A 27,574-nucleotide genomic window follows, 5' to 3' on the forward strand; every position below is an offset into this window, starting at 1 on the left:
GAGACAATCGTACACTTAAAAAAGTAATTAATCTCCTGCCAGCTCCCCTCAATACCAGCATCTTGGACGTAGCTCTACCTTCAACTCCATACTCACATAGCCATGTCCACACACACACACCCTACGTAGAGGGTGTTTTGGTCAGGTTTATTGGACAACAAAAGATCATGCCATGTGCATTTTTCTGCCACTTGCTCATCTCACCCAACATCAAGTCAGTGGACAGACACGTATTCTTTCTGAATTGCTGCAGAACACTCCAGAAACCGGATGTCACACAATTCATTCACCCCTAAGGATAGGTAGTTCATTTTTTCCAAGTTTTCTTTCTTAACTGTTAACAAGCAATATTGCAATAACCATCCTTGGATCTTTGGCTTTCTCCCCTGCACCCACTTTCTGATAGATTCCTAGAAGTGAGCTAGGTCAACATATGTGGGTCATTCTTTTACAGTTTAAGAGCTGTTTCCAATGTTATTCTTCATTCATTCTTTTTGCAAATATGCTCTGAGTGTCTGCTGTGTACGAGGCACAGTGTTGGATGTGTAGAAGTAAATGAGACAAGGCTTTGCCTCCAGCCACATAAATATTAAGAGGTATTTATATAACTGATCTATATTAGTTTTATAGATAACTATAAGTTGCATACTACTTACATATTGTACAACTGTATTTACATAACTCTACTCAACAAAGTGATGATACCCCAAAAAGGAGGTAGGTAGAGACAAAGGATGAGGACAAGCAGAGAGTGACTCAGGGAGGCTATGTGCAGCCGGGGCAAGGGCTGAGGCCCTGGCCCCACTCTTCTCATCCCTGGTTGCCCACTCATACTAGCCACCATTCATTATGGTGGCCAGACGTCAGATGTTTCACATATATTCCCTTATTCATACTAATTCTTATAAACCCACTGCATTAGTTACCTATTGCTGTGTAACAAATTCCTCCCAGGACCTAGTGGCCCCAAACAATAAGTATTTATTATATTACAGGTTTTACTTGGCCTTTTGTGTCTGGCTTCTTTCACTTTAGCATAACATTTTCAGGGTTCATCCATATTACAAGCATGAATCAGTATTTCATTCCTTATCTCGGCCAAAAAATATTCCATTGTATGGATACCACACTTTTTTATACATCAGTTAGTAGACATTATTTTATTTTTACAAATTTGTTAATTTCAGTATAATTGACACACAATGTTACATTAGTTTCAGGTGTAAAAGATACTAATTCAACTTCCCTATACATTAGTCTATGCTCACCACAAGTGGAGCTACCATTTGTCACCATACAATGTTATTACAACATTGACTGGATTCCCTATACTGTACCTTTTATTCCTGTGACTTATTCATTCCATAACTGGAAGGCTATATCTTCCATTCCCCTTCACCCATTTCTCCCACTGCCCCACACTTTCCCCATGGCAACCATCTCTTCTCTGTATTTATAGGTCTGACTCTGCTTTTTGTTTTATTCATTTGTAGGGGTTGGGGGGATTTTTTTTTTAAGATTTTTATTTATTTATTTGACAAAGAGAGATCACAAGTAGGCAGAGAGGCAGGCAGAGAGAGGAGGGGAAGCAGGCTCCCTGCTGAGCAGAGAGCCCGATGCGGGGCTCGATCCCAGGACCCTGAGATCATGACCTGAGCTGAAGGCAGAGGCTTTAACCAACTGAGCCACTCAGGCGCCCCAGGGGAATTTTATATATAAATGAAGTCTTATGGTATTTGTCTTTCTGAGTCTGACTTATTTCACTTAGCAGAATAATATCCTCTAGGTCTATCCATGTTGTCAAAATGGCAAGCTCTCCTTTTCATGGCCACATAATATTCCATTATATATACATACTACATCTTTCTTATCCATTCATCTGTCAATGGACATTTGGATTGCTACCATATTGTATCTATTGTAAATAATGCTGCAATACACATAGAGGTGCATGTATATTTCCAAATTAGTGTTTTCCTTTTCTTTGGGTAAATACCCAGTAGTGGAATTATGGGGTCAGATGATATTTCCAATTTTAGTTTTTTGAGGAACCTCCATACTGTTTTCCATAGTGGCTGCACCAAGTTATGTTCCCACCAACAGTGCATGAGGGTTCCCTTTTCTCCACATCCTCACCAACATTTATTTCTCAATGAACATTCTTTTAATTAATATTTACATAGCACATATTTTCCTATCCCACATTCTCCTTATTAAAAATTATAGATAACATTAGAGCTGCCTGGGGTGCCTGGGTGGCTCAGTGGGTTAAGCCTCTGCCTTCGGCTCAGTTCATGATCTTGGGGTCCTGGGATGGAGAGCCACATTGGGCTCTTGGCTCAGCGGGGAGCCTGCTTCCCCCCTCTCTCTGCCTTCCTCTCTGCCTACTTGTGATCTCTGTCTATCAAATAAATAAATAAAATCTTAAAAAAAAAAAAAGATTTGAGCTGCCTTACACTTCAGCTGCTCAAAGCCAATTCTTTCCACAGAGGATTAAAGTTTATCCCAATTTTTCTCTGCACTTGTAGTCAAATGTTTATGTACCTGTATTAGTTATCTATTGCTGTGTAACAAATTACTCCAAAACATAGTGACTTAAAACAATAAGAAACATTGACTATGTCACACAGTATCTAAGAATTAGGAATTCTGGAGTGTTTAGCTAGTTGGTTCTGACTCAGGCTCTCTCCTGAGGTTGCAGTCAAGATATTGGCAAGGACTGCAGTCCTCTGAAGGTGTGACTGGAGTTTCCCAAATGTCTCACTCACATAGAGGAAGAGTCAGTGCTAGCTATTGGCAGGAGACCTCAGTTCCCCTCCATCCAGGGCTGCCACATTTAGCAACTAAAAACATGAATGTAAATAGCAGATCAGTCAGTTCTGGAGATCTAATGCATAGCACAGTGAGGACAGTCAACAATACTGTATTATGAATTCAAAGTTGCTAAGAGACTAGATCTTAATTGTCCTCATCACAAAAGAGAAATTATAATTCTATGACATCATAGAGGTGTTAGCTAAGCTATGTGGCAATCATGTTGTTATGTATAATGTATCAAATCAACATATTGTATACTTTATTTACACAGTGTTATATATAAATTATACCTCAATTTTTTAAAAAAAAGGAAAGTAAGACCCAACTATATGTTGCTTACAAGAAAGTCACTTAAATATAAAAATACAGATAGGTTAAAATTAAAAAGGTGGGGGAACCCATACTACTAAAAACACCACCACCACCACCACCACTGGGGGTCCTTGGTGGCTCAGTTGGGTGTAAACATCTGCCTTTGGCTCAGGTCATGATCCTGGGGTCCTGAGATCAAGCCCCACATCAGACTCCCAGCTGAGCAGGGAGCCTGCTTTTCCCTCTCCCTCTGCCTGCCTCTCCCCCTGCTTGTACTCTCTCTCTCTCTGTCAAATAAATAAATAAATAAATAAATAAATAAACAATTTTTTTTTTAAAAAAGAAAGGAAGCTGAAGATGCAATAGATTTCAGAGCAAAGAATATTACCAGGGATAAAGAGAATCATTTCATAATGATAAATAAATCAATTCATTGAAAGGATATAACAATCCTAAATGTTTATGAGGAGCTTCAAAACATATTAAACAAAAAAAAATGCTAGAAATTTAAGGAAAAATAGAAAAGTTCATAATTATAGTTGCCATGTCAATAATTTAGAGAACAATTAGACAGAGACCAGTCAGGATAGAGAAGACTATATTGATCAAATTGGCCCAATCCTCAATAGCAAGAGAATATGCATTATTTTTTTATGTATATTGAAAATTTACAAAGACAGATCATATTTGGGGCCATAAAACAAATCTAAATAGATTTTAAAGGATTCAAATCACTAAAGTATATTCTCTATCTACAGTGGAATTAAATTAAAAGTCAGTAACATAAAGATAACTGAAAATCCCCAAATATTTGGAAACTAAATAATTTGCTTTAAATAATCCATGGGCCAAAGAAAAAATAAAAAAGAAACTAGCAAGTAATTTGAACTGAATTAAAATGTAAATACAACCTATCAAAATTTGTGGATGCTGCTAAAGCTTAGAGGAAAGTTAATAGCACTAAATGCCTATATTAAAAAAGGAGAAAAACTTCAAACAATGACCTCAGTTTCCACAAAAATAAGAACAGCACATTGATCCCAAAGTAAGCAGAAAAAAAAGAAAGATTGGAGTGGAAATAAATAAAACAGAAAACATAAAAATTGAGTAAATAAATGAAACCAAAATCTGATTTCTTGAGAAGATCCATAATGTTGATAAATGTCCAGCAAAACTAATCAGGGGGCAAAAGAGGGAAGACAAAATTACCAATAGTAGGTCTGAGAGATGACATTACAATGGATTCCATGCAAATAAAATGATGATAAGGAATTATCACTCACTTTTTGCAGATGAAATCTGTAACTTAGATGCAACAGGGAAATAACTGTCAGAGGAAAAGGCAAGCTTACTCAAGAAGGAGATGACGTGAATAGCCCCAACTCTGCTCAAGAAATTGAATTTACAGTTACAAAACCTATGCACAAGAAAATGCAAGACACAGATGGACTCACTGATGAATTCTCTTGAACATTTAAGAAAGAAATAATAACCATTTTGCACAGACACTTGCAGAAAATTAAAGGGGAGGAAATAGTTCCTAACTCATTTTAGGAGACTTACCTGATTCTGATGACAAAACCAGATGTAGATATAACAAGGAAAGAAAAGGAATATCCCTCCTGAAAATAAGTGCAAAACTTCTTTACAAAATTTTAGCACATAAAATTCAACAACATATGCAAAGGACAATCATCATGACCAACCACCATTTATTCTAGTAATGCAAGTTTGGCTTAACACTCATAAAATCTATGTAATTTCCCATATTAATGGAATAAAAAAGAAAAACCACATAATCCTCTCAATAGGGGTGGAAAAAGCATTTGGCAAAAAGTACAATCCACCAAAAGACATAGGAATTTTGAACTTTGGGATGCCTGGATAGCTTAGTTAGTTAAGTGTCTGCCTTCAGCTCAGGTCATGATCCCAGGGTCCTGGGATCGAGTCCCGTGTTGGGCTCCCTGCGTGCTTCTCCCTCTCTTCCTGCTCCTCCCCAACCCACCCTACTCATGCTCTCTCTCACTCGCTCTCTCTCTCAAATAAAGAAAATATTCCAAAAAATTAAAACTTTTAGAAAAAAGTAGGAGGAAACCTGTCACCTTGGGTTAAAGTGTTCTTAGATACACCAAAAGCACAATGCAAAAAAGAGATGTTAGACTTCATGTTTACTTTGTAAGAGACAAGAGAATGAAAAGACAAGCCACAAACTCAAAGACAATATTTGGAAATTATGTATTTGAGAACAGACTTAGATCCAGAACGGAGAAGTAATTCTTAAGGGGTGTCTGGGTAGCTCAGCTGTATAAGCAATGGACTCTTCCGTTTCGGCTCAGGTCATGATCTCATGGGTCCTGAGATCAAACCCCAGGTCCAGCTCTCTACTCAACAGGGAGTCTACTTGAGATTCTCTCCCCCTGCTACTCCTGCCACTCAGGCGCTTGCACACAAGCACTCCCTCTAAAATAAATAAATCTTAAAAAAGAAAAAAGGAGGGCGCCTGGGTGGTTCAGTGAGTTAAGCCTCTGCCTTCGGCTCAGGTCATGATCTCAGAGTCCTGGGATAGAGTCCCCATGGGCTCTCTGCTCAGCAGGGAGCCTGCTTCCTTCTCTTTCTCTCTCTCTGCCTGCTTCTCTGCCTACTTGTGATCTCTCTCTGTCAAGTAAATAAATAAAATCTTAAAAAAAGAAAAGAAAAAGAAAAAAGGAATTCTTAAAACTCAACTCAACAATGAGAAAACAAAACAACCCAGTAAAAAGATAAGCAAAGATATAAAGGTAACAAATAATCACGTAAGAAGATGCTCAACATCATTAGTCATTTGGGAAATGTAAATTAAGCCCCACCGGGCTCTCTGCTCAGCGGGGAGCCTGCTTCCTCCTCCTCTCTCTCTGCCTGCCTCTCTGCCTATTTGTGATCTCTGTCTGTCAAAAAAATAAATAAAAATCTTTCAAAAAAAATAAAAATAAAAACTGACAATAGCAAGTGTTGACAAGATAGGGAGCCACTGAAAATCCCACATCGCACAATGCTCGTGGGAATGTAAAATGGTGTGGCCCCTCTGGAAAATAGTTTGGCAGTTTCTTTTAAGGTTAAACATATGCTCAGCATAAAATCCAGCAATCCCACTCCTAGTTACTTACCCAAATAAAATAAGAACTTCCTTTAAAGCAAAAACCTGAATACAAATGTTTATGGCAGCTTTATTAGTCCTAATTGTCAAAATGGAACTTCAAATGTCCCTGAATTGGGGAGTGGATAAACACACTGTGGTGTGTCCATATGACAGGACTATTCAACAATAAAGAATAGAGTATGGCATGCAGACGAACAACATGGGTAAGTCTCAAAATAATTATGATGAGTGAAAGAAATGAGACCCCAAAAAAAGAGCACATGCCATAGGACTTCGTTTTTATAAAATTCTGGAAAATGCAAACTCATCTACAGTGAGGAAAAGTAAATCAGTGATTGCCTTGGGCTAGAGGGAAGCAAGGAAGGGAGAGAGAGGGTTTCAGAGGGTCATGAGAAGATTTTGGGTGGGTGAGAATGTTCGATATTTTGATTGTGGGGATAGTTTAATGGCAAATACGTATGTCAAACCTTATTAAATTGTATACTTTAAATATGTGCAATTTACTATATATCAATTACACTTCAACAAAGCTACTTTTAGGGGCACCTGGGTGGCTCAGTGGGTCAAGTCTCTGCCTTTTGGCTCAGGTCATGGTCTCAGGGTCCTGGGATTGAGCCCCGCATCGGGCTCTCTGCTCAGTGGGGAGCTTCTGCCTCTCTCTCTCTGCCTGCCTCTCTGCCTACTTGTGATCTCTCTGTGAAATAAGTAAATAAAATCTTTAAAAAAAAAAAAAGCTACTTTTAAGAATGAGTTGCCTCTTTGTACATGTTTGGATTCCTCTATGAGAAGGTTTAACTTTCTCAGTTTGCAAACCATGATGGTCAGTTGTATGTGTCCACTTACATAGGCCGTATTATCCTGGTATTGCTAGAAAAGTGTTAGGTAGGTAAGATTAACATCAACAATTGGTTGGTTTTATGGAAAGGAGATTATTCTGGATGATATAGAGGGCCCCATCCAATCAGTTGAAAGGCATTAAGAACAGAACTGAAGTTTCCCTGAAGGAAGAAGAAATTCTGCCTGTGGACCACACTCTGCCAGAGCCCCCGCCAGCCAGCCTACAGACCTCAAACTCGCCTACCCAGCCCTCAATCATGTAAGCCAAGTGCTTGCAGTAAATCCCTTTATATATATTATATATGTTAATATATATTTTATATATATGATCTATGAGGATCATATATTATTATCCTACTGATCCTACATTATCAATAATTCTGTATCTGTATCATATATATTATATATGATACTGGTTCTGGATAGGAGATATATGTACATACGTATATTTCCAATTGCTGGTTTAGTTCTTTTTTTCTGTATAATAATGTGGCCCTAAATGACCATAGCCCCTACTGCTGTCACATTACCTTCCCAGACTGCATCTATGGCCTCAGGAAGAGTTCCCTCAGACCCGTTAACTGATGAACAGTAACTCAGGATGGGTTTACAGATGGTTCCGCACAGTCTGCAGACCCCACCCAGAAGTGGACAGCAGTAGCCCTATAGCCCCTTTCCAGAACATTCTGAAAGAACAGCGGTGAAGCACTTTCAGCAGTGCACCTGCTTGCTCATTTCGTCTGGGAAGATATGGCCAGAGGCATAAGTCCATACTGATTAATGAGCTATGGCCAGTGGTTTGGCTGGACAGTCAGGGACTTAGAAGAAACATGATTGGAAAATTAGGGACAAGGAACCTAGGGTGCAGGCCTCTCTGGATGGGCAAAGAATGCAGAGCTATTTGCATCCCATGTGAATGCTTACCCAAGGGTGACCTCTGCAGAGGAGGATTTTTGAATAATCAAGTGGATAGGATGACGGGTTCTGTGGCTACAAGTCAGCCTCTTTCCCCAGGCCCCCCTGTCATTGCCCACGGCCCTATGTTTACAAACATAGCAGCCAGGTGGCAAGGACAGAGGTTATACATGGGCTGAGTGACACAGACTTCCATCCACCGCAGCCAGCCTGGCCGCAGAAATGCCAGCAGAGTGCCTAATCTGCCAGCAGTAGAGACCCAAACTGAGAGCCGGCGCCACTCCCCGGTGATCCGCCAGCTACCTCATGGCAGGTTGATTACATTGGACTACTTCCATCATGGAAAGGATAGTGTTTTGCTCTTACTGGAACAGACACTTACTCTGGATATGGATTTGCTTTCCTTGCATATAATGCTTCTGCCAAAACTACCATCTGTGGGCTTCCAGAATGCTTTCTCCACCGTCATGGTATTCCACACAGCATTGTTCTAATCAAAGAACTCGCTCGACAGCAAATGAAGTGCAGCCATGGGTCCACGTCCATGGAATTTACTGGTCTTACCACGTTACCCTACCATCCTGAAAGAGCTGGCTCGATATAAAGGTCGAATAGCCTTTTGAAGATCTAGTTACAGCACCGGCTAGGTGACAGGACTTTGCAGGGCTGTAGCAATGTACTTCAGAAAACTGTTTACGTTCTAAATCAGCATTCCAGGGATAGGATCCTTTTTCTTACAGCTAGGATCCATGCTTCCAGGAATTAAGGAGTGGGAATAGAATGTCACCACTCACTGTTACCCTAGTGATCCACTAGCACAATTTTTGCTTCCCATCCTTGCAATGTTATGTCTGCTGGTCTATAAGTCTTCATCCCAAAGGGAAGAATACTTTTTCTGGAAGACACAATGATTCCGTTGAACCGGACGTTCGGACTGCCAGTTTGGGCTCCTTATGCCTCTGAATCAACAGACCAAGGAGGGAGTTACTATACTAGCTGGGGTAATTGATTCTGACTAGCAAGGGGAAACTGGGATTCTATTACATAATGGAGGTAAGGAAAGGTATGTCTGGAATATAAGGTAGCCCTTAAAGAATCTCTTGGTACTACCACATCAGGTGATTAAAACCAATGAAAAATTATAACAACCCAATTTTAGGTAAAACTTCTAATGGCATAGACCCTTCAAGAATGAAGGTTTGGCAGCATGCTTCTAGAAAAAGAACCATAACCAGCATTACAGTGCTCCCTGAGGACAAAGGAAATATGTAACAGGTAGGGGAAGAAGGTATTTATACATAACATTTGTATATGTTATATGGTTAACCAACCAAATGAAGAAATGGGAACTGTAATTATTGAGTATTTATTCCTTATTTTATTATAAATATTTGTGTATATTTTTTTCTTCCCTCTCTTATCTCCCTTGTATTCTAATATAAAACATATATTTTTTAAAGATTTTATTTCTTTGACAGACAGAGATCACAAGTAGGCAGAGAGGCAGGCAGAGAGAGAGGGAGGAAGCAGGCTCCCTGCTGAGCAGAGTGCCCAATGTGGGACTCAGTCCCAGGATCCTGGGATCATGACCTGAGCCAAAGGCAGAGGCTTTAACCCACTGAGCCACCCAGGTGCCCCCTAACATAAAACATATTAATAGCTAACTTTAGGGACTCCTAGGTGTCTCAGTCAGTTAGGTACCTACCTTTGGCTCAGGTCATGATCCCAGGGCCCTGGGCTCAAGCCCCATCTTGAGCTCCCTGCTCAGCAGGGAGCCTACTTCTCCCACTGTCTGCCGCGCCCCCTCCCTCTGTGCTGTCAAATAAATAAAATCTTAAAAATAAAAAATAATAGCTAACTTTACATTAAATTATTGAAGTTACAGGATTATCAAGGAGAAGAGTGAATATCACACAATGACTTTGCATCCTCTTCTGGGGAAAGAGTTGGCACATTTTCAGTTGTACACAGGATACTTGTATCATGTTAGGTGAAAGTATGACTTTGTTATTGTTTTGATTTGGAAATTAAGTACAGTTTTAGGAGATGCATATGGGTGCTGGGTTAACAAAATGTGGACTAAGATGATCAGTTTCATGTATTAAATTGGCTTGGCTCTAATACCTAGATATTCAACCAAATACTAATCTAGGTGTTAACTGTGAAATTATTTTGTGCATATTATTAATATCTACAATCTGTTAACTTTATGTAAAGGAGTCTCAGATAATCTGGATGGACCAACCAATTAAAAGGCCTAAGGTTTCCCTGAAGAATTCTACCTGTGAAATGCAGTGTCAGCTCCCGCCTGAGCTTCCAGCCTGACCTTCTCTACAGACTGCATGACTATTCCAGAATTGCCTACCTGTCCCCCACCACTAAGCCAATTCCTGGTAATAAATCAGATAGATTGGATGGATGGATAGGTAGATAAAGAACAAACTAATAGAGATCCATCCTACTGGTTATGTTTCTCTGGTGGAACTGGTACACAAACCACCTAAAAAATAGATTGCATCCCCAATAGTCAGAGCTTGTTTTTGACCCAAAAGGGATCACCCAACATATTCATCAGGAGTGATCACCAGAACTCCCAGGCAAATCCCACAAGTTCAAAAGATTATCCTGATAAAGGAGCGAATCGGGCAGGTCAGGGCAACACACCTACAACAGCGTTCTGTCTTTCAGGGCATACCTTCAGATATCTTCGTCCTTTCATGTTTATTAAACTATATGCAACACGTTGGAACATTGCACAGCCACTTAAAAACATACTTTTTATCAGCTCTCTGAAAGGGAACATAAAATCTCACATCATTAAATTGCTTCTAAGGAGGGAAAACCAGTCAGTGTTGGGGGACTGAAGTGGGAGGGGGAATTTTCACTTTTTCTACCTTTGGAATAGTTTTTGAGAGAGAGAGAAAAAAAAAAGTGGGACTGGGGAGGTGGGCAGAGGGAGAGAGAGAATCCCAAGCCGACTCCCTGCTGAGCATGGAGCCTGACGCAGGGCTCCATCTTGTGACCCTGAGATCACGACCTGAGCTGAAACCAAGAGTTGGACACTTCACTGACTGAACCACCCAGGTGCCCTTCCTTTGGAATACTGAATCATGTGATTATAACATCCAGACTAGGGGTTGGCAAACTGCGGTCCACAGGTTAAATCTGGCCCACTGCCTGTTTAAAGTTTTATTGAAATGCATCCACGCTCAGGTGTATATGTTACCTATGGCAGCTTCCGTGCTGCAATGGAGAGTTTAGCAGTGGTACCAACTACATACATGACATTACATGGCCTAAAATACTCTCTGATCCTTCACAGAAAAAAATGGCCCATTTCAATCTAGTTTCTAAAAAATGGAGAAGTAAATTGGCATTTAAAAAAGATGCCCTAAGAGAATTAAAAACATACACATGAATGTTCATAGCAGCACCATTCACAATAGCCAACAAGTGGAAACAAGCCAAATGTCCCTCAACTGATGCAGAAGTTGATGTCACCTTAACAGAAGGTGACATATTCATAGGATGGAACATGGCCAGAAAAAAGAATGCAGTACTGATAAATGCTACAACACAGATGAGCCTTGAAAACATTAGGCTAAGTGAAAGACAGCAGACACAAAGGCCACATTTGTGTGATTTTGTTTATATCAATGTCCAGAATAGGCAAATTCAAAAAGACAGGAAGTAGATAAGCAATTTCCAGGGGCTAGGGAGAAAGAGGAATGAGGAGTGACTACAAATGGGTACAAAGTTTCTTTGGGGAATGATAAAAACATCATAGACTTAGATAGCGGGGATGGTTACATTACTCCGAATATGCTAAAAACCACTGAATTGCAGGCAGCTGGGGGGGGGCTCAGTGCCGAGTCTGCTTCAGATTCTTCCCCCCTCTCCCTCGTCCCACTGGCACATGCTCATTCTCCCTCTCTAAAAGAAAATAAACAAAATCTTAGAAACAAAACACTAAATTGTACACCATCACCAAATACAGGGTATTCCAGAGTTCAGTAGGGGGCTCAGCACCTACTGATAAATTAGTCCCCTCCACCACCTTGAAGTAGAATCAGAACTGGCCTGGGAGTCAGGAGACCAAGTACTACGTCCCAGTTGTCCCCAACATCCAAGTGACCTTAGCTAAGTTTCTTTCCCTGTCTGGTCCTTCATTTCCTTCTCTACAATATGGTTGCACTTGGACAGGGAGGGTGGAGACTGGTGCAACAAGATGTGATGGGGTAATTGATGGGCCTGACTCCCCAGAACCCTTTATTCTTCCCCCAAGTTTTATTGTCACAGACCCCAATAATCAGTATCCCCTTCCTCATTGCTTTCCAATTTCAAAGCATTTTCACATACATGTCATTTGATCCTCATAACCACCCTTTAGGGTAAATAGGTATTACCCCCATTTTCAGATGAAGATATTGAGTCTCAGAGAGGACTTGCCCAAGTTCATACAGTGGGTTAAGTGTTAGAGCCGAGACTCAACCCCAGGTCTTCTGATTCTAGATCCTGGGTTCCACCCACACTACCACTGTCTTTGCATATTTAGCCTCTCTCTGGAAACTCAAGAGAGTGATGTCTAGCAGCCTAACCACAAACACTATACACCTTAATTTGGTCAAAAGAGAGGAGCATAGGGACCTGGGGTCCTCTTTGCTCTCTTATGAACCTGTCTGTACCAGTACAGTAGCCATCTAAGCAGGGGAGAATGCCTCTGCACTGGTGTGGACACCAAGCCCATGACATCACAAAGATATACATACAGGTACACTTGACCTCTTCAACAGGTGATACAGCATACTCGTTACCAGGGTGGTAAGGAAGCTATACCTTTAGTTCAGGGGAGGCAAGAGGTTACGATTCTGGGATTCTGTTCTCTAAGTCCACATGATTTATTTACCCCTCTGGTGAGACCTCCAGGAAGGGGCAGCTCCTCAATCCTTGGTATATGGGAAGAGTGAGAAGGGAAAGACAGGGAAGTATCCTCCCTGCCCTTGCTAAAGCAGAGTCCAGGAAAGGTATCAGTGAAAGCAGGGATTTGCTCCTGAGCTCAAAGAGTTGGGTCTAAAGCTCGAGGAGTATCAGTGAGACCACTACTGTTAAACCCAGTTCAGCCCTTAGCAGTCACAGTGCCTGGGCTCTAGAAATGCTAGCGGCTACATGGGCTTTGACAAGTCACTCACCCTCTGATTCAGTTTGCTTCTCCAAAAATGTGGCTAATGACTGCTGGGTCTCACTCAGATGGGTGCTTGGAGGTTTCCAGGACAGAAACAAACTGAAATGTTGTAAAACGTACTTTATGAACACATGCTTTCATTTTTCCATAGCTGGCAAGAGGAGTGACCCACTCACTCCTTTCCAGGCAGCAGGAAATTACACACAGGCTGGGCAGCAAGAGGGCATAAGCCAGACAGGAGTCTCTTCAGGAAAGGTTGGGCTGCCCTGGGGTAGAGAGGATGCCCATGCTCGCTTACACTCTTCTTTTTTCATTTGACCAACCAACATCTATCAAGCTAGAGGGCAAGTGCTATTCTGTGTGAAGACAGGCAGCAAAGAGAAGAGAAAATGGCCCTGCCACAGTTTATATTCTGATTGTGGGAGACCAACAGTAGCAAACATGTCAAGCACTAGCTTTGACAAGTTCTGTACTGAACTACACTGGGTAAGGTTAGTAGTGGTGGTAAGGAGGTGCCACCTCATACAGGATGTCAGAAGGCCCCTCTGCTAACACAATGTCTGAGTAAAGACATGAAGGAAGTGAGGGGACAGTCTGGGGGACAGCCACACCTTAAGTCTAGGCTACGGGACCACTAGAATTCTGGAGACAGACACGGCAGAGACCACTCCCTACCATGCTGGTTTGGTTTACTCCCCTTGGATTTATTCTCTTATCTTTCCTGCTCCGTTCCCTCCAGATTGCATGCCTGGGTCAGCCTTGCCAACTGCCTTTCAGTTCTGTTTAGCCAAAGGCCCCAGAAGATTGAAGAGGATAAAAGAGAGGTAGGCTATGGACAATCCCACTCTTTCCCTGGCCCCAGTTCTGACAGCAGCTGCATTCCTCAATACAATGTCCATCTGCCTTCTACAGCCCCTTCTGGAACCCATCCTCCCCACAAAGCCTTGTGGGATTAGCCTTCCAGAAGAGCAGTGTACCTACCTGGATATGTTGTCCACGGATACCAGCTGGATGGCTTCTCTCACCAGGGCAAAAAGCGGAGTTTAAGCCCTAGAGATCCCCTTCAGACAAAACGTGGACTGTGGCCTCACTCCCATCCCTCAATGCTCCATCTCTATCAAATTATTCATACCAGGAAAGGCAAGAACAGAATTTGGGGGTTCTAGAGTCCCTTAGGACCTCACTGCACCAGAGGCAGAACCCTCTCCAAGATCCAGCCCAACTTCCCACCTGAAGGAATTCAGTCTACCTACCTCCAACAACCAACAACTCGTTGCCCAGTTATTTCCTTGACTGTACATTTATCACTATTGGAAAAAGCTTATCAGTGTGTAGGTGTGCTCTACCTGATTAGAATATGTATGCCATGGGAGCACAGAATTTATCTTGCTCTGTGTGACAGCATCCTAGGCTCAAGTACGCAAAAACTCAGGTATCTTTGAGTAAGTGGCAATGGAAAGGTGTATAAAGCAACCCTGTTCCCAGACACTTCCATAAGGATTCCAACAACTGCTTGGCATCAGGGATGGGCAGATACTCTCTTAAGTATTGCCCACCTCTTCAGGTGTGTGGATGCAGGAATCCCCAAGTGGCACAGCCAGAATAACACAGGAATCGGAAGAATCACTCAGGTTCCATCAAGAGTGCTTCCATCCTTCTAAAGATCCCCCACTTTTCCATTTCTAAGTGGCAAGAGCAGGTCTTGGCTGATAGTGTCCAGGCCTCGGGGAAGCACAGGAGGAGGAGTTAAGAGGGCTATAGGTTCTTGGCCGTAGGAGGGCTTGGCCAAAGGTTCTAAGCAGCAAAGATCCTCCAGGTCCAAGACAGCAGCTGGAAAACTGCCATCTGGACCTGGGGCTGGAAACAGGGAAGGCAACATGTATTATATCAAAGACCCCAAATGTGGCTCACCTGGCCATATCCAACAAGGACCTAGAAAGACTGTGAGTGACTACTGCTGGTTAATTTTCTCCCCAGTAAAGGGGCCTCAGACTAGACCCTACAACTAAAATCTGATTCAGGGCAATCAGTCTCTCTTTGTCTGATCTTATCTCTTCAGCCCCCATCCTACTCCACCCTAGATACCCTCTACCCCCACCCATGTGTGGCACCACAGTCACCAGGGTAGCCCTTTTGTCCCCCCCTCTCACCCTCAAAAAACCCAAACAGCTCAGAAGTGCATCAATCGACCTTTAATGTCCAAAAGAGGCATGGATGCAGAGCATAGGAGATGTGGTGGGGTCTCAGCCCCTGCTCCAGAAATGAGGGAGATGACACAAACCAGACATTTCCAACTGACCACACAAGTCTGGGAAGGCAGGGGGAAACACAGATTTTGACATTCATAAAAAAATAAAACCTAAAGCCAAGCACTCAATCTTGTGCCCACCGAAGGGTTTGATAGGGAACTCACTAACCATCCCTGGTCAGCACCCACCCTCCCCCATCAGCAACAAAAAGAAAGCTCGGCACACACTAAAGGCTTGGGGAGGGGGAATTCTCCTGCCTCCCCACCAGCCCCAAGGATGGACTTGTGGGGGGAAAAAAAAAAAGAATGAGCTGGATCCCAACCACCCCCCTCCCACAGTGCCAACCCTACACATGAGAGTTTTAAATGCGATTTACAAGAATCAGCAGCTCGGTCAGCAATGACCTCCCCCCCACCCCCGTTTGATCAATAGACAAGATCTCCCCCTGCACTTTCCTTGGAATCTCCTCCCTCTAGCAGCCCTGCTCTATCTCCTGATACCTGGCTTCACCACTGCAAGACTAATCCCCTCCAAATTTCCCCCAAAGGTCCTTACAGCCCTTTATCACTTCCATCCCCACCTCCCATAAGGACTGCAAACACCCACAAGTCACTTTTCCTCTCCACTAAGAACCAGTTCCAGGGCAGATGGCATCACAGCCATCTCCTCGTGCGCTATTTTCCCAAAGCCTTCTGGGGAACAGACAGCCATAGGGCAAGCAATGTCTGGGCCAGATGGCCTATGGGGGCTGACAACTGCCTTCACCCCCTAAACAGACACCCCCAGAGGTTTTTAACATAAAGGCCCAATCAGAACTAATCGTGCCACCTATCTAACCATACGCCTTAGAGATTCCACACTGTCCTGCCCCTCCCTCCCCTTTACCCCAAACCAAGATACACACATACACATACACACACATATACACAGAGGAGAATCAAGGGAGACATTGATTTGGTTTGATTGCTAAGACAACTAAGGAACTACAGTCACCAGAAATTCCCTTGCCAGCCAACTAACAGGGGCTGCTCTAAGAGAACTCCAGAGGAATGAGAAAACTGAGGGCTAAGCAGGGAGCAGACAGGAGGAGAGAAGAATGAATCGAAGAAAAAAAAATCAAGCTAATCCTACCCCCAAAATCCTCCTAGCATGAGCTCTGGCAGGAAGAATAAAAGAAGGTAATCCACAAAGACACAGCCCTTACTTAGAAACTCTTCTGACAAAGACAGCAAGATAAGTCTGCTCCCCACTCCCACACACCACAGACAAACACGTCTCAGGGCCCCTCAAAGAATCCACCCCCCACCCCACCCTGTGCCCCAAGCCGTGGAATCACAGTTCAGTGGAATATTCTCCCTGGTACTAGATCAATCCCCCTAGCCTCCTTCCTATCCCCCTCTCCCTGCCAATCCTTACGCTGTCCCCTGCAGCCTCCCCGGCCATCCCAAAGAAGCACCCACCACCACGAGGAGGTGGCTGCACAATTTGAGTTCTGCCTCCAGAAACCGCCTGCTCTCCCCCAGCCCTCCTAGTTTTACAGGCTTTGTTGAGGGCTTTTTGAAAATTTTATGTAGGGAGAGAAAGAGAAGAGGGAGGGGTGGGAGAGATTTCCTAGTGCAATACAAAGAAAAAATTTTAAAGTCTGAAAATAAACATAAAGCAGCCTTCTTCCCCAGGCAACTAAACAGAAAGAAGTTTGGTTTTGTTTACTGCGACATACACATGAAATCGAGTATACAGTCCATGCAGTAGCACAGCCATTGGAGAGGACTTCCTGATGCTGGCCCCAGTGCAAAACAGTCCCAGCAACGCCGCCTGCTTGCCATTGCTGCCGCCGCCACTGACACCTTCACTGCGGCCACCTAGCCTGACTTGAAGAGGAGGATTGCAACTTGACCCAAGTAAAAATAGATGAAGTGCTTTGTCTCGTGTGTAACATAGCTGCCAAAATTTCGGCCCACGATACAATGCCAGGTAGGGTTATATTTCTTGTCAAATTCCTAAAAAAAAATAAATAAATAAAAGGGAGAGAAGAAAGGCGATTAGGATAGCTGGAAGACGAGAAGTCAGAATAGGAATCTGATTTAGTAATCACCCCCGCCTCCCCACCCTAAGGCCATGGCCTCAACTCCCCAAACCTCAGGAGCTCAGGTTAAGGCTGTCTAGGACACTCTTTCCTTCATTAATAATGGAACACCGCAAACTCCATTATTTCTCTCTAGCACTTTATACTCTGATCATCTCTCCTCCTCCTCCTAGCCACCCTACTCCATGGTCCACCCTGTGATTCTTTACCAAAGGAATAAGGAAGCCCAGGGTGTAAGAGACCACTCCAGTGTCTCAAAGTATGAAGAAAGCAAGGAGGAGCAAGCCTCCCTGACTTGCCAACTGCTGCCTCCCACATTACTAAACCAGCATTTCCAAATGCCAAGAACCAAGACACCAGAGCCAAACATCAGGAGTACCAGGAAGCAGTTCTTTGTAAGTCAACATTAAAGGCACTCCTGTTGTGCCAGGTACTGTGTGGGCTTTAAGTAGCAGAACAAGGACATCGACCATGAGATCAAGGCAATTCCCTTACTTCTCTTAGCAGCACAAGTTCAGCATCAAAGCAACCTAGGAAATCCTTCTGACCTAATCAGACAGACAGTTCCCTGTCACTCCATAGATCCAGGAGGAAACAGATGGCTCAGTAGATGCACCCTGCCATCCAACAGACCTCTACCATGGACCCAGCAAAGCTGCCAACCTAGGATTGCCCCCTCAGGTGCTCAGCATAAAACCTCTTTGCCGGGGCGCCTAGTTGGCTCAGTGGGTTAAAGTCTCTGCCTTCAGCTCAGGTCATGGTCCCGGGGTCCTGGGATTGAGCCCCGCATCAGGCTCTCTGCTCCACCAGGAGCCTGCTTCCTCCTCTCTCTCTGCCTGACTCTCTGCCTACTTGTGATCTGTCTGTCAAATAAATAAAATAAAAATATTTTTAAAAAATTAAAAACAAAAAACAACAAACAAAAAAACCTCTTTGCCTCCTCACTGTCCCTTACACCAAGGGACTCCAAGAGGTATTACTGAACAGTAGAAAGGGGACGGCTCATCAAATCCAGCCCTAATGCTGACTCTCAAGACACTGTAACACAGGAGAACCATAGCCACTTCTCTGGGTCTCATTTTCCCTATCAGCAAAACAAAAAAGCTAGACCAGACTTAACCTAAGGATTCTCCTGACTCAGAGTCCATGATTCTGGATCCTCTCCCTGTACAGGACACCTAAGGCGATCACTTAGCAAGGAGCCAGCACCCCCAGCTGGCTCCTCACCCACTGGGGCTCCTTATACGGGGAGTCTCTCAGTACTCCAGAGTTTCCTCTTTTCATTCCACCCCACCTAAGTAGGAAAGCAGAAGCCTATAAAACTTCAGGATGCCCTACCACACCTCTATGAACCAGAACAAATCTACACTTAGGCATCCCTTTTGGGATACTACAGCTGAAAACATCAAAGACTAGGACTATGCCACTAGCAGACATGGATTCTGCCTGGGAATCAGAGGCCCCTGGGTATCACTTCTCACTTCTAGCTCAGCTGCTTCCTGTGTTAGGTAACCAGATTTAATTCACCCATTCACTCAGGAATTTTTCAGGGACTAAACCTATTACCCCAATATTGCTCATCTATTTTTGGCAAATTACATATTCAAGCCCACCCCATTCTTAAGAAGGTGGGGAAAAGGAGAGGATACAGTACCTGAGTCCTTTTTTTTTTTTTTTTTAAAGATTTTATTTATTTGACAGACAGCAATGACAAGTAGGCAGAGAGGCAGGCAGAGAGAGGAGGAAGCAGGCTCCCCACTGAGCACACAGCCTGACACGGAGCTCCATCCCAGGACCCTGGGATCATGATCTGAGCCGAAGGCAGACACTTAACCCACTGAGCACCCAGGTGCCCTGAGTCCTTAAGAGGGGGTAAAAAAAAGAAGAAACTTCCTATAGGATAGAGATTATTACAGGGATATCCCATTTAAATGATGCAGTTCCTTGAAAAACTTGTGTATGATCTTGTATTATCTGTTCAATTATCCTCGATTTACATTTTGAATAGTTCGGATTTCAACCAGTTACATTTGATCCTAAGCTTCTCTCCCCAATGCCCTGTAGTCACAAAATTATCTATAAACACACAAACAGACACACACACATAAGCACACCTCAGCAGAGCTCCTATAAAGAACTCTTAAGGTGGGGCACCTGTGTGGCTCAGTGGGTTAAAGTCTCTGCCTTCAGCTCAGGTCATAATCCCAGAGTCCTTGGATAGAGTCCCACATCGGGCTCTCTGCTCAGCAGGGAGAGCCTGCTTCCTCTTCTCTCTCTCTGCCTACTTGTAATCTCTGGCAAATAAATAAATAAAATCTTAAAAAAAAAAAAAAATTAAAAAAAAACTCCTAAGGTAGGGACGCCTGGGTGGCTCAGTCATTAAGTGTTTGCCTTTGGCTCAGGTCATGATCGTAGGATCCTGTGATCGAGCCCCACATCGGGCTCCCTGCTCGGCAGGAGGCCTGCTTCTCCCTCTCCCACTCCCCCTGCTTATGTTCCCTCTCTCGATGTCTGTGTCTGTCTGTCTCTGTGTCAAATAAATAAATAAATAAAATCTTAAAAAAAAAAAAGAAAAAAAAAAAAGAACTCGTAAGGTGAATGCTTTGGCAAGAATCCCTCTCTAATTTGTCTGCTTTGTAAGCTTCTGGGTTTTGTTTGCATGGGATATACCTGCTTTCCTAAGTCCCCAGTTCAGATCCCCTTGGGGAACAGCTTAGATGTCTACCCCTACCCCTAGCCAATAGCCACAGCTCTCTTGGCGCACCTTCTTGATATAGGCAGCAATGTCCTTCTCTATGTTGTACTTCTCCATAGCCTGCGTGGCGCAGTCAACGGCATCCTGTTGCATGTCCTCAGACATGTCTGCGTTCTTGATCACTGCCTTCCGGTCAGACATCGTGACACTGCAGAAGAAACAGAGAGGTGAAGCTGATAACCCATGCTCTAAGCAATGCACATCAGCAGCTGAGTACGGAGCCTCAGTGGGAGAACAGAAGACGACAGAAAATACAGACATGAGGCATTATAAGAAGAGGGAGGTCCTAAGCTTTTAAGAAAGACCTGGTCCCCAAACCTGGGAAATACAAGGTGGATAGGAAAAGACCTAAGAAGCCATTGATTTTTAGCATTTATAAAATAAGGCTTTTTCCATCTATTTCTGGTATCTTAAATAGTATCAACTGCCCAGATATTACAATATATCACCTACTAGCTGTGTCCTTGGGCAAGTTACTTAACCTTTGTGCTTTCATACCATCATCTTGAAATGGAGTCCTTCAGGGTTACGGAGGGCAAACCAGGTGGCATTAACACCTGAACACAGTAAGTCCTTGATTTAATGACCATTACTGCATCATTGGTAACACAGTGGAAAGAAGATGAACTAGGAATCAGTAGGCCTGACTTCTGGTCCTGACTATGAACTCCTGTATCTTGTAGTCTTGGAAAGCCACTCACCCTTCCTGCATCCGATATTTCCACTTTAGCAATGAGGATAACTCTCCATCTGGGGTTGTTACAAGGATTAATTAAGGTTATATGAAAGCATCTGCAAACAAGGACAGTCTACACTGGGGTCTGTGGGCCAGATTCAGCCCACCACCTGTTTCTGTAAATAAAGTTTTATAGAACAGGCAAATATGGCAGAGTTGAGTAGTTCCAAGACAATGCATGGCCTGTAAAGCCTAAAATATTTTCTATCTGGCCTTCCACAGAAAAAGGTTGTCAATGCCCGGCAGTGAGAGAGATAACAAAAGGTGAGGAATTGTTATTTTAACAGCCCCATTTCATATCCCTGCTATCTAACCCTTGGCATTCATCCTATAGCGACCAGAATTTTGGGGTAGACCTTGCACGGTCCGTTCCTGGGATGACAGGAATCCCCAGAAGGCTGGTCAGAACCTGACTGGCAGTCTATAGCAGGTGAGTGCTTTGCTCAAGAACCGAGGAGATGAGCTGCAAAACCCAATCCTCTGTCCTTGACCACAGTCCCATCACAATGATTCCCCCAACCCCCACCCCCAAAAGAGGACTCTGTCACCCGGCCCAGCAGACAAAAGATGTCGTCATTCCAGCCCTGTCTGATATTAAGGCTACACAGGAGGCCTGCCTGCTCAAGGAGAGATCCCTGGTACCGTTCGAGGCCACCTTGATCTCTGCGCCCACAATAGCCTGTGTGCTGGGTGGACTAAAAGGGAAAGCAGAACTCACGATTACTCCTTTAGCCTGTACCCAATGCAAAGAAAGCATATATGCCAGCTGCCAACCACACAGTCCTTGACCGCACCCAAGGCACCTCAAACTAAGCAGGGCTGGCTCTATTTCAGCAGAGACTGGCAGAGGAAAGTTAGTGGACCAGAAAAATCCGACCCCACACCCCAAGAAGTACCTGAGCATCACCAGGTGCTGAGGAAAAGGTTAGGAGAACCTTGTTCAATGCCTGACTAGCTACATGACCTTGGGCAAAGCAATACCTTCATTCTAAAAACCCATGGTTGAAAGAAGATAAATGGGGCAACTTCAATGAGTTTGAGCAGATACACAACTACAGAGAAAGAATGTTCTGAGTATTATAAGACTGACTATTTGAAGAAAACTAGTGTCACCTGATGGCCTATTCCAGGTTACCACTCAGAAGGGGGCACTGTTTACAAACGCAAGGGTGGGGGTGGGGCCTGGTAAGACACTGAAGTTAAAGCGTGAAATTGGCACTGGTTTTCCCAGCAACCTCACCTGCTCCACCGGCCTCATCCCCAAAGTCCAAAGGAACAACTCTGTCACAGTAATTAAAAGCCACTTTACTCTCTAGTAGGAGAGTGCCTGCGGTTACATAACGTTGGTCTTGTGACTACAATGCTACGATTCTTCACCCCCGGCCCCCCAGGCGTCTGAGGGGTGAGGCCTAGCCCCAACCTGCCGTGTCCAAGGTGCCAGTGAGAAAAGGACACGGAGGTGCCCGGCATACGCACCTCCCTCCTGGGAAAACAAGCAAGGGACCTGGGCCTCCGTTCAGAAAGATGACCGGAGGGCCCCAGGCCAGCTGCCTCGGTCGAAAGCCAGGGGCTCCTAGGAAAAGCGAAGAAGGCACTCCAGGACAGCTCCCTATCCGCTATCCCCAGTTTTGTGTCATAAAAGGCCAAGTCTCAGAAAGCCCCGGACCACCCTCCCCTGAGCCCCCTCCCCGAACGCTGACATTTCCCCCCTTGAAATCTCCAAGGGGACTTATCCCTCCACCATGCCCTCCTCCGGAGAGCTGCGGCCCCCGAAGGCCAACACCTGGGGCATGAGAAAGCATCCTCCCCGCCACCTCCGCCCCGGCCGGTCAGCCGCCCTCCCCCGCCCGGCCTGGAGCAGCGCCGGAGTGACTGGGCGTCCTCGCCGCAGGAAGGACGCCCCGGAGTGTGGCGGCGGCGGCGGCAGGAGGCGCCGCGTCACACCCGAGCCCTCTCCACCCCCTCTCCCTCGGCCCCAAACACCAGAGGCCTCCACGCAGCGCCGGGAGACTCCGGGGAGGGGAGGGGACGGGAAGGAGGCAGGGAGCCGCACCTCCGCAGCCCCGGGCCTCCGGCCGCGCCCGAGGGTCGCGAGGGCACGGGGTGGCGCAGCTCCGGGAAGGAGGGGCCCCGAGGGCGTCACGCCGAGGCCAGCTCGGCTCCGGGCCTCGGGGCTGGGCCTCGCGCGTGGGGCTGCACGCGACCGCCGCGGGCCGCCACCAAGGGGACTCCCCCACCCACCGCTCACCTTCACGGAGGCTAGTCCGCGCGGGGCCTCGGGAGAGCAGCGATGGCCTCGGCACGGGCGCAGGCAGGGGCGGTGTCCCCTCGGCTCCTCCAGCAGCAGCAGCAGCTGCCGCCGCCGCCGCGGTCTCCGGCTCCCGCGGCCCTGGGCCGATCGCTCGCCGCCGCCGTCCGCCCTTCGAGCTTCCCCGGGCACCCGCTCTCCGCCTCGCGCCCGCCGGCCCGCCGCCTTATCCTTGCTCCCGCCTCGCAGCTCCGCTCCGCTCTGCCGCTGAGCACGGCCGACGCGCGGCCCCCACAGAAATAGCGCCCCGCCCCCGCCCCCCCGCCGCGCGCGCCGCCGTCCGCGCTCCCCATTGGCTGCGCCCGCCCGGCCCCGCACTGCGGGCTTCTCCCCGCGCCGCTCTCGCCCCACATCTTGTTTCCTCCCACAATGCCTCGGGGCGGAGGGAGGGGGAGCTGGAAAGGGTGGGGGGAGGGAGATGTGGCCTTAAGAAGAGAAAGAAGAAGAAGAATGCAGACCCTTCCACCCAGGGCTAGGAGGCCAGGCCTAAAAAGGAATAAGTAGGCGAGGCTTAGGAAGAGGGAGGGGTATAAAGACCCCAATCTCAAGGAGAATAAAGAGACCGAGAGGGATGGAGATTTCAGACCCTGGAGCAGATGGGGAAGGGGTAGATAGAGACCCTAACCAGAGGAAGAGGAAGGGAAAGGAGGTGAAGTCATCAGCCTCAGAAGAAAAGACAGGACACCCCTTCCCTCCCTCCCCCTCCCCCAGATCTGTTGGAAGGAGAGAAACAACCGCTCAACGGAGAGGTAAAAGCATAAATAGCCCCAGGGCTCCCCTCCCCTTACATTCAGGAAAAGTCCCTTCCCCAGCTCAGTCTTTGTTCCCGAGTCTCAAGGCCACAGGACCTCAGCTCGCAGCTGGAGCCCAGCTGCTGTTTATCGTCTTAGAGCTATATGGAGGCAGACTCTAAGCAAGGTTGTGAAAAGGGAGGTTGGTCTTTGGCACGCAGGATTCTGGAGTAGAGGTGAGAGTAAGCCATTTCTGGTCGGTGACGACCTCACGGGGAGTGCATAGAACCCCCGAGAGGTGCGAACCATAGTGTGGCAGACCTATGAGGAAACTTAAAATTCAGCCCGTGCATACTCCTCACCTTATAGAGAAGAGAACCAAAGCACAAAGGGGGCAGAGCTCTCACCAGATCACCGCAGGTCAGGCTTGGTCTTGGCTTTTAGGCTGAAAAGTGGTGCTTTTAGGCAGCGGCTCCTCTGGTGGCTGTGGAGGCTCTCTGTGGGAGTGTGTGTAAATGCCCAGTGAACTTTGGGAGAGATCTTGCCCATTACTCCACCCCACCCACCTCCAGAGAACAGGAAATGTCTGCCTTTTTCTTCCCCTCTGTTTCACAAAGGAAGTGTCTACCTAAAGGGGTGGTGAGAATCTTTATAGGGAGCCACGTGTTTGGGCCACACAGTGAGGATTAAATTCCCCTTCCCATCATTTTCCCTTCCCTGCCTCAAACCTTGTTCAGGAAGTCGTTCTTGCTCTGGCCGTGGTCTGCTCTGGTGTGGAACATCATAATTTAGTATTCATTATGTATCAGGGGAAACCTGGAAAATCACGCCCTCCCACTTCTGCTTTCTGCTGCTCTGTCATGTCCCAACCTCTGTCAGCATTCCAGGGGAACAGACAAGGTCTGATGTATCCCCTCACACCCAGGGTATTCTGATGTCAGCCTCTGTGTGAATGAATGGGAGGCGGGGCACATGTGGGCAGAGAGGGAGGAGATGAAGAAGGGTATTTGACCACCTTAAGGCTTGTGGAGAGCTGATTTCATGGACTACTAGGAAGAGAACTTGTACCCTCTTTCTGCAATGGTCATTAGCTTCCAACCCCTTCTATGGCCTGAAGGTCAGAACTGCAACATATGGTTGTGCAGGTTGTTCACTATACAATGACATTCAACCTAAAGAGCAAGTGGGGGCTAAAAAATACAGCTTGCACTCCACTGGCTAAGCTGTGTGCCCTGGTACAGGCCAGTGTTCACCCAAAAGATGCATATTTCTTTTCAAGTGTACCTAAAAGAGACTGAACTTGTGGTGATCCTTCCAAGTCCGTACTGCTGGCATATAAATCCTCCCTCTCCCTGGCCCCATTGCCTAGATAGAGTAGCATACTGCAACCTTTGGTCATTCCCAGTCCTGGGGCATGGTAGGGTGGAGGTAAGGGCACAAAGAACTTCAACTAATGGGAGTCAGAACAAAGGCTTTGACTTTTCAGAAATGTGGGTATCTGTACGTGTATGAAATATGTGCGAGAAAGACTTAAGGCTCTGGGATGTCAGGAAAACTTGCTAACAATGGCATGGTTTATAGATAGTAATATTCATAGAGCACTCACTCCGTGCCAGGCTCTAATCTAAGTGTTTTCAAAGTATTGTTGCATTGAAATCTGGAATAATCGCAGTGAACAGGTATTACTATCTTCCTGTGCAGATATGGAAACTACCTCTTAGAGAAGTTCAGTAACTTGCCCAAGATTACCCCGCTTTTGTCAATGCAGGCGTCAGCTCCAGGCTATCTGTTCCCAGGACCTATACCTTTAGTGATTCCTCTATCCCACCTCCTAACAGAGAAAAGAAAAAAGTGTTAACTGAGGGTTTGGCTTTCTGCCTGAATTATACCAGCATTTCGTAAACTTATCTGGCTCCGAAGCCCTTTTCTATCCAAACGTTTATTAACTTCTGCAAGAACTACTATCACAGGACACAGTTTGGGAAACGTGCTATAGTGATTATGGCTATTTATGTGAAATGCTTACTGTGGGGTAATCACTATGCAACGTAGTAACTGTTGTCATTAATATGTCGCCTTAATTTGGTGGATCTTCTTATTTCATGCCACTACACACTTGTGATTGCACAGTTATCTGTTGCCCAGATGGCAGAACCGTGTCTTCAGATTTAAAAATCAGAGGGAGGGGCGCCTGGGTGGCTCAGTGGGTTAAGCCGCTGCCTTCGGCTCAGGTCATCATCTCAAGGTCCTGGGATCGAGTCCCACGTCGGGCTCTTTGCTCAGCGGGGAGCCTGCTTCCTCCTCTCTCTCTCTCTCTCTCTCTGCCTGCCTCTCTGCCTACTTGTGATCTCTCTGTCAAATAAATAAATAAAATCTTTAAAAAAAAAAAAAATCAGAGGGAACTTACGTTCTTGTCTTCCCTGCAGGCTCCTTACCCTCTCCCTCCTCCTTTAACCTAAGGGTTCCCCAGGGCCCTGTGCTTTGGTCACTGTTCAACTTGAGTAGTTTTATCCACATTCACATTTTTTTTTTACCATAATCTGGGTCCTGGTGGCCCCCCTAATTCTCAGGCCCGCAGGCTCCTTAGACTCTCACACATATAAATATATAAATATAAATCGTCAGACATACACACATATAAAGCCTGGTCATGAGGAGCATTGGCCCTGGAGCCAGAATGCCTGAATTCAAACCTCTTTCCACCAATCTACCAGCTGTGCAGAATTGGTCAAGCTATTCATCATCTGAAAATTTCATTTTCCTTATCTATAAATCAAGAATAATACCTATTTCATAGTTATGAGAAAATGCATTAAAAACTCTTGGCATGATGCCTGGTCCATAGAGGTGATTAATAAATGTTAGCCATCATCAACATTTCTTTTCCAGACTTATTTCCCTTCCCTGCATTTCTTACCTTGGTTCATGGCCCCATTATCCACCCAGAGACCAAGTCAAAAACCTGTGAACACCCTTACCCACGCCTTGTCTGTTATCACTCAACTCTTGACTATTTTTCCAGCCCCCATGCCCTTTCATTGTGAATACCCTGCATGGGGAACTCATCATCTCTTCTCAATAGTTCCCTGCCTGCAATCCAGGCTGCTCCTCCCCAATCCACACAGAGTGATCTATCTAGAATGCAAATCTCCCAGGCACTTCCCTCTGCTCTGCCCAGAAAAAAGAAAAAGAAAAAAAAAAAGACAGCTCTTCCCCATAACTTACCTCCCCCATCTCACCCTTCACATCGCCCCACCCCCGCCTTCTCTCCCCACACTTCCATCTCCCTCTTTGTGCTCTAGTAACACCGGCTACTGCCTGTGGTTTTCCCTATACCCAGATTCCACACCTTTGTTCATGTGGTTGGCCTTGCCTGTGAGGCTTGTGGCTTTCTTTGCTGGCTAACTTACTGGCTTGAGTGTCCTCTGTAAAACTTCCTGAATCCCAGGTGTTCATCACCAACCACCTTGTATTAAACTTGCGAGGCTTAAATTTGTCTGTAGTTCCTTG

The 27,574-nt window shown here is 45.5% G+C and overlaps 2 protein-coding genes across 4 annotated transcripts; both read right to left on the minus strand.

Moving 5' to 3' along the window:
- Positions 1 to 15,369: 15,369 nt before the first annotated feature.
- Positions 15,370 to 24,931, minus strand: DYNLL2 (dynein light chain LC8-type 2). 3 transcript variants are annotated; one of them, XM_032320644.1, is made up of 4 exons: positions 24,793 to 24,931; positions 24,472 to 24,561; positions 20,299 to 20,437; positions 15,370 to 17,448 (listed from the first exon to the last, which is right to left on the minus strand). In XM_032320644.1, exons 3-4 carry the CDS (start codon positions 20,428 to 20,430, stop codon positions 17,311 to 17,313), a joined length of 270 nt encoding a protein of 89 aa, XP_032176535.1. In that variant the 5' UTR covers positions 20,431 to 20,437; positions 24,472 to 24,561; positions 24,793 to 24,931; the 3' UTR covers positions 15,370 to 17,310. The 3 variants fall into 3 exon arrangements, with proteins under 3 accessions (XP_032176535.1, XP_032176536.1, XP_032176534.1); XM_032320645.1 differs by lacking the exons at positions 24,472 to 24,561; positions 24,793 to 24,931 and adding an exon at positions 24,427 to 24,451; XM_032320643.1 differs by lacking the exons at positions 24,472 to 24,561; positions 24,793 to 24,931 and adding an exon at positions 23,274 to 23,524.
- On the minus strand, positions 21,677 to 26,991 carry LOC116576918 (translation initiation factor IF-2-like). The gene is made up of 3 exons (XM_032319475.1): positions 26,982 to 26,991; positions 22,809 to 23,728; positions 21,677 to 22,598 (listed from the first exon to the last, which is right to left on the minus strand). Exons 1-3 carry the CDS (start codon positions 26,989 to 26,991, stop codon positions 22,542 to 22,544), a joined length of 987 nt encoding a protein of 328 aa, XP_032175366.1. The 3' UTR covers positions 21,677 to 22,541.
- Positions 26,992 to 27,574: the final 583 nt, after the last annotated feature.

The sequence above is a fragment of the Mustela erminea genome, chromosome 18, assembly GCF_009829155.1.
Source record: "Mustela erminea isolate mMusErm1 chromosome 18, mMusErm1.Pri, whole genome shotgun sequence".
In the NCBI taxonomy this organism is placed as follows: domain Eukaryota; kingdom Metazoa; phylum Chordata; class Mammalia; order Carnivora; family Mustelidae; genus Mustela; species Mustela erminea.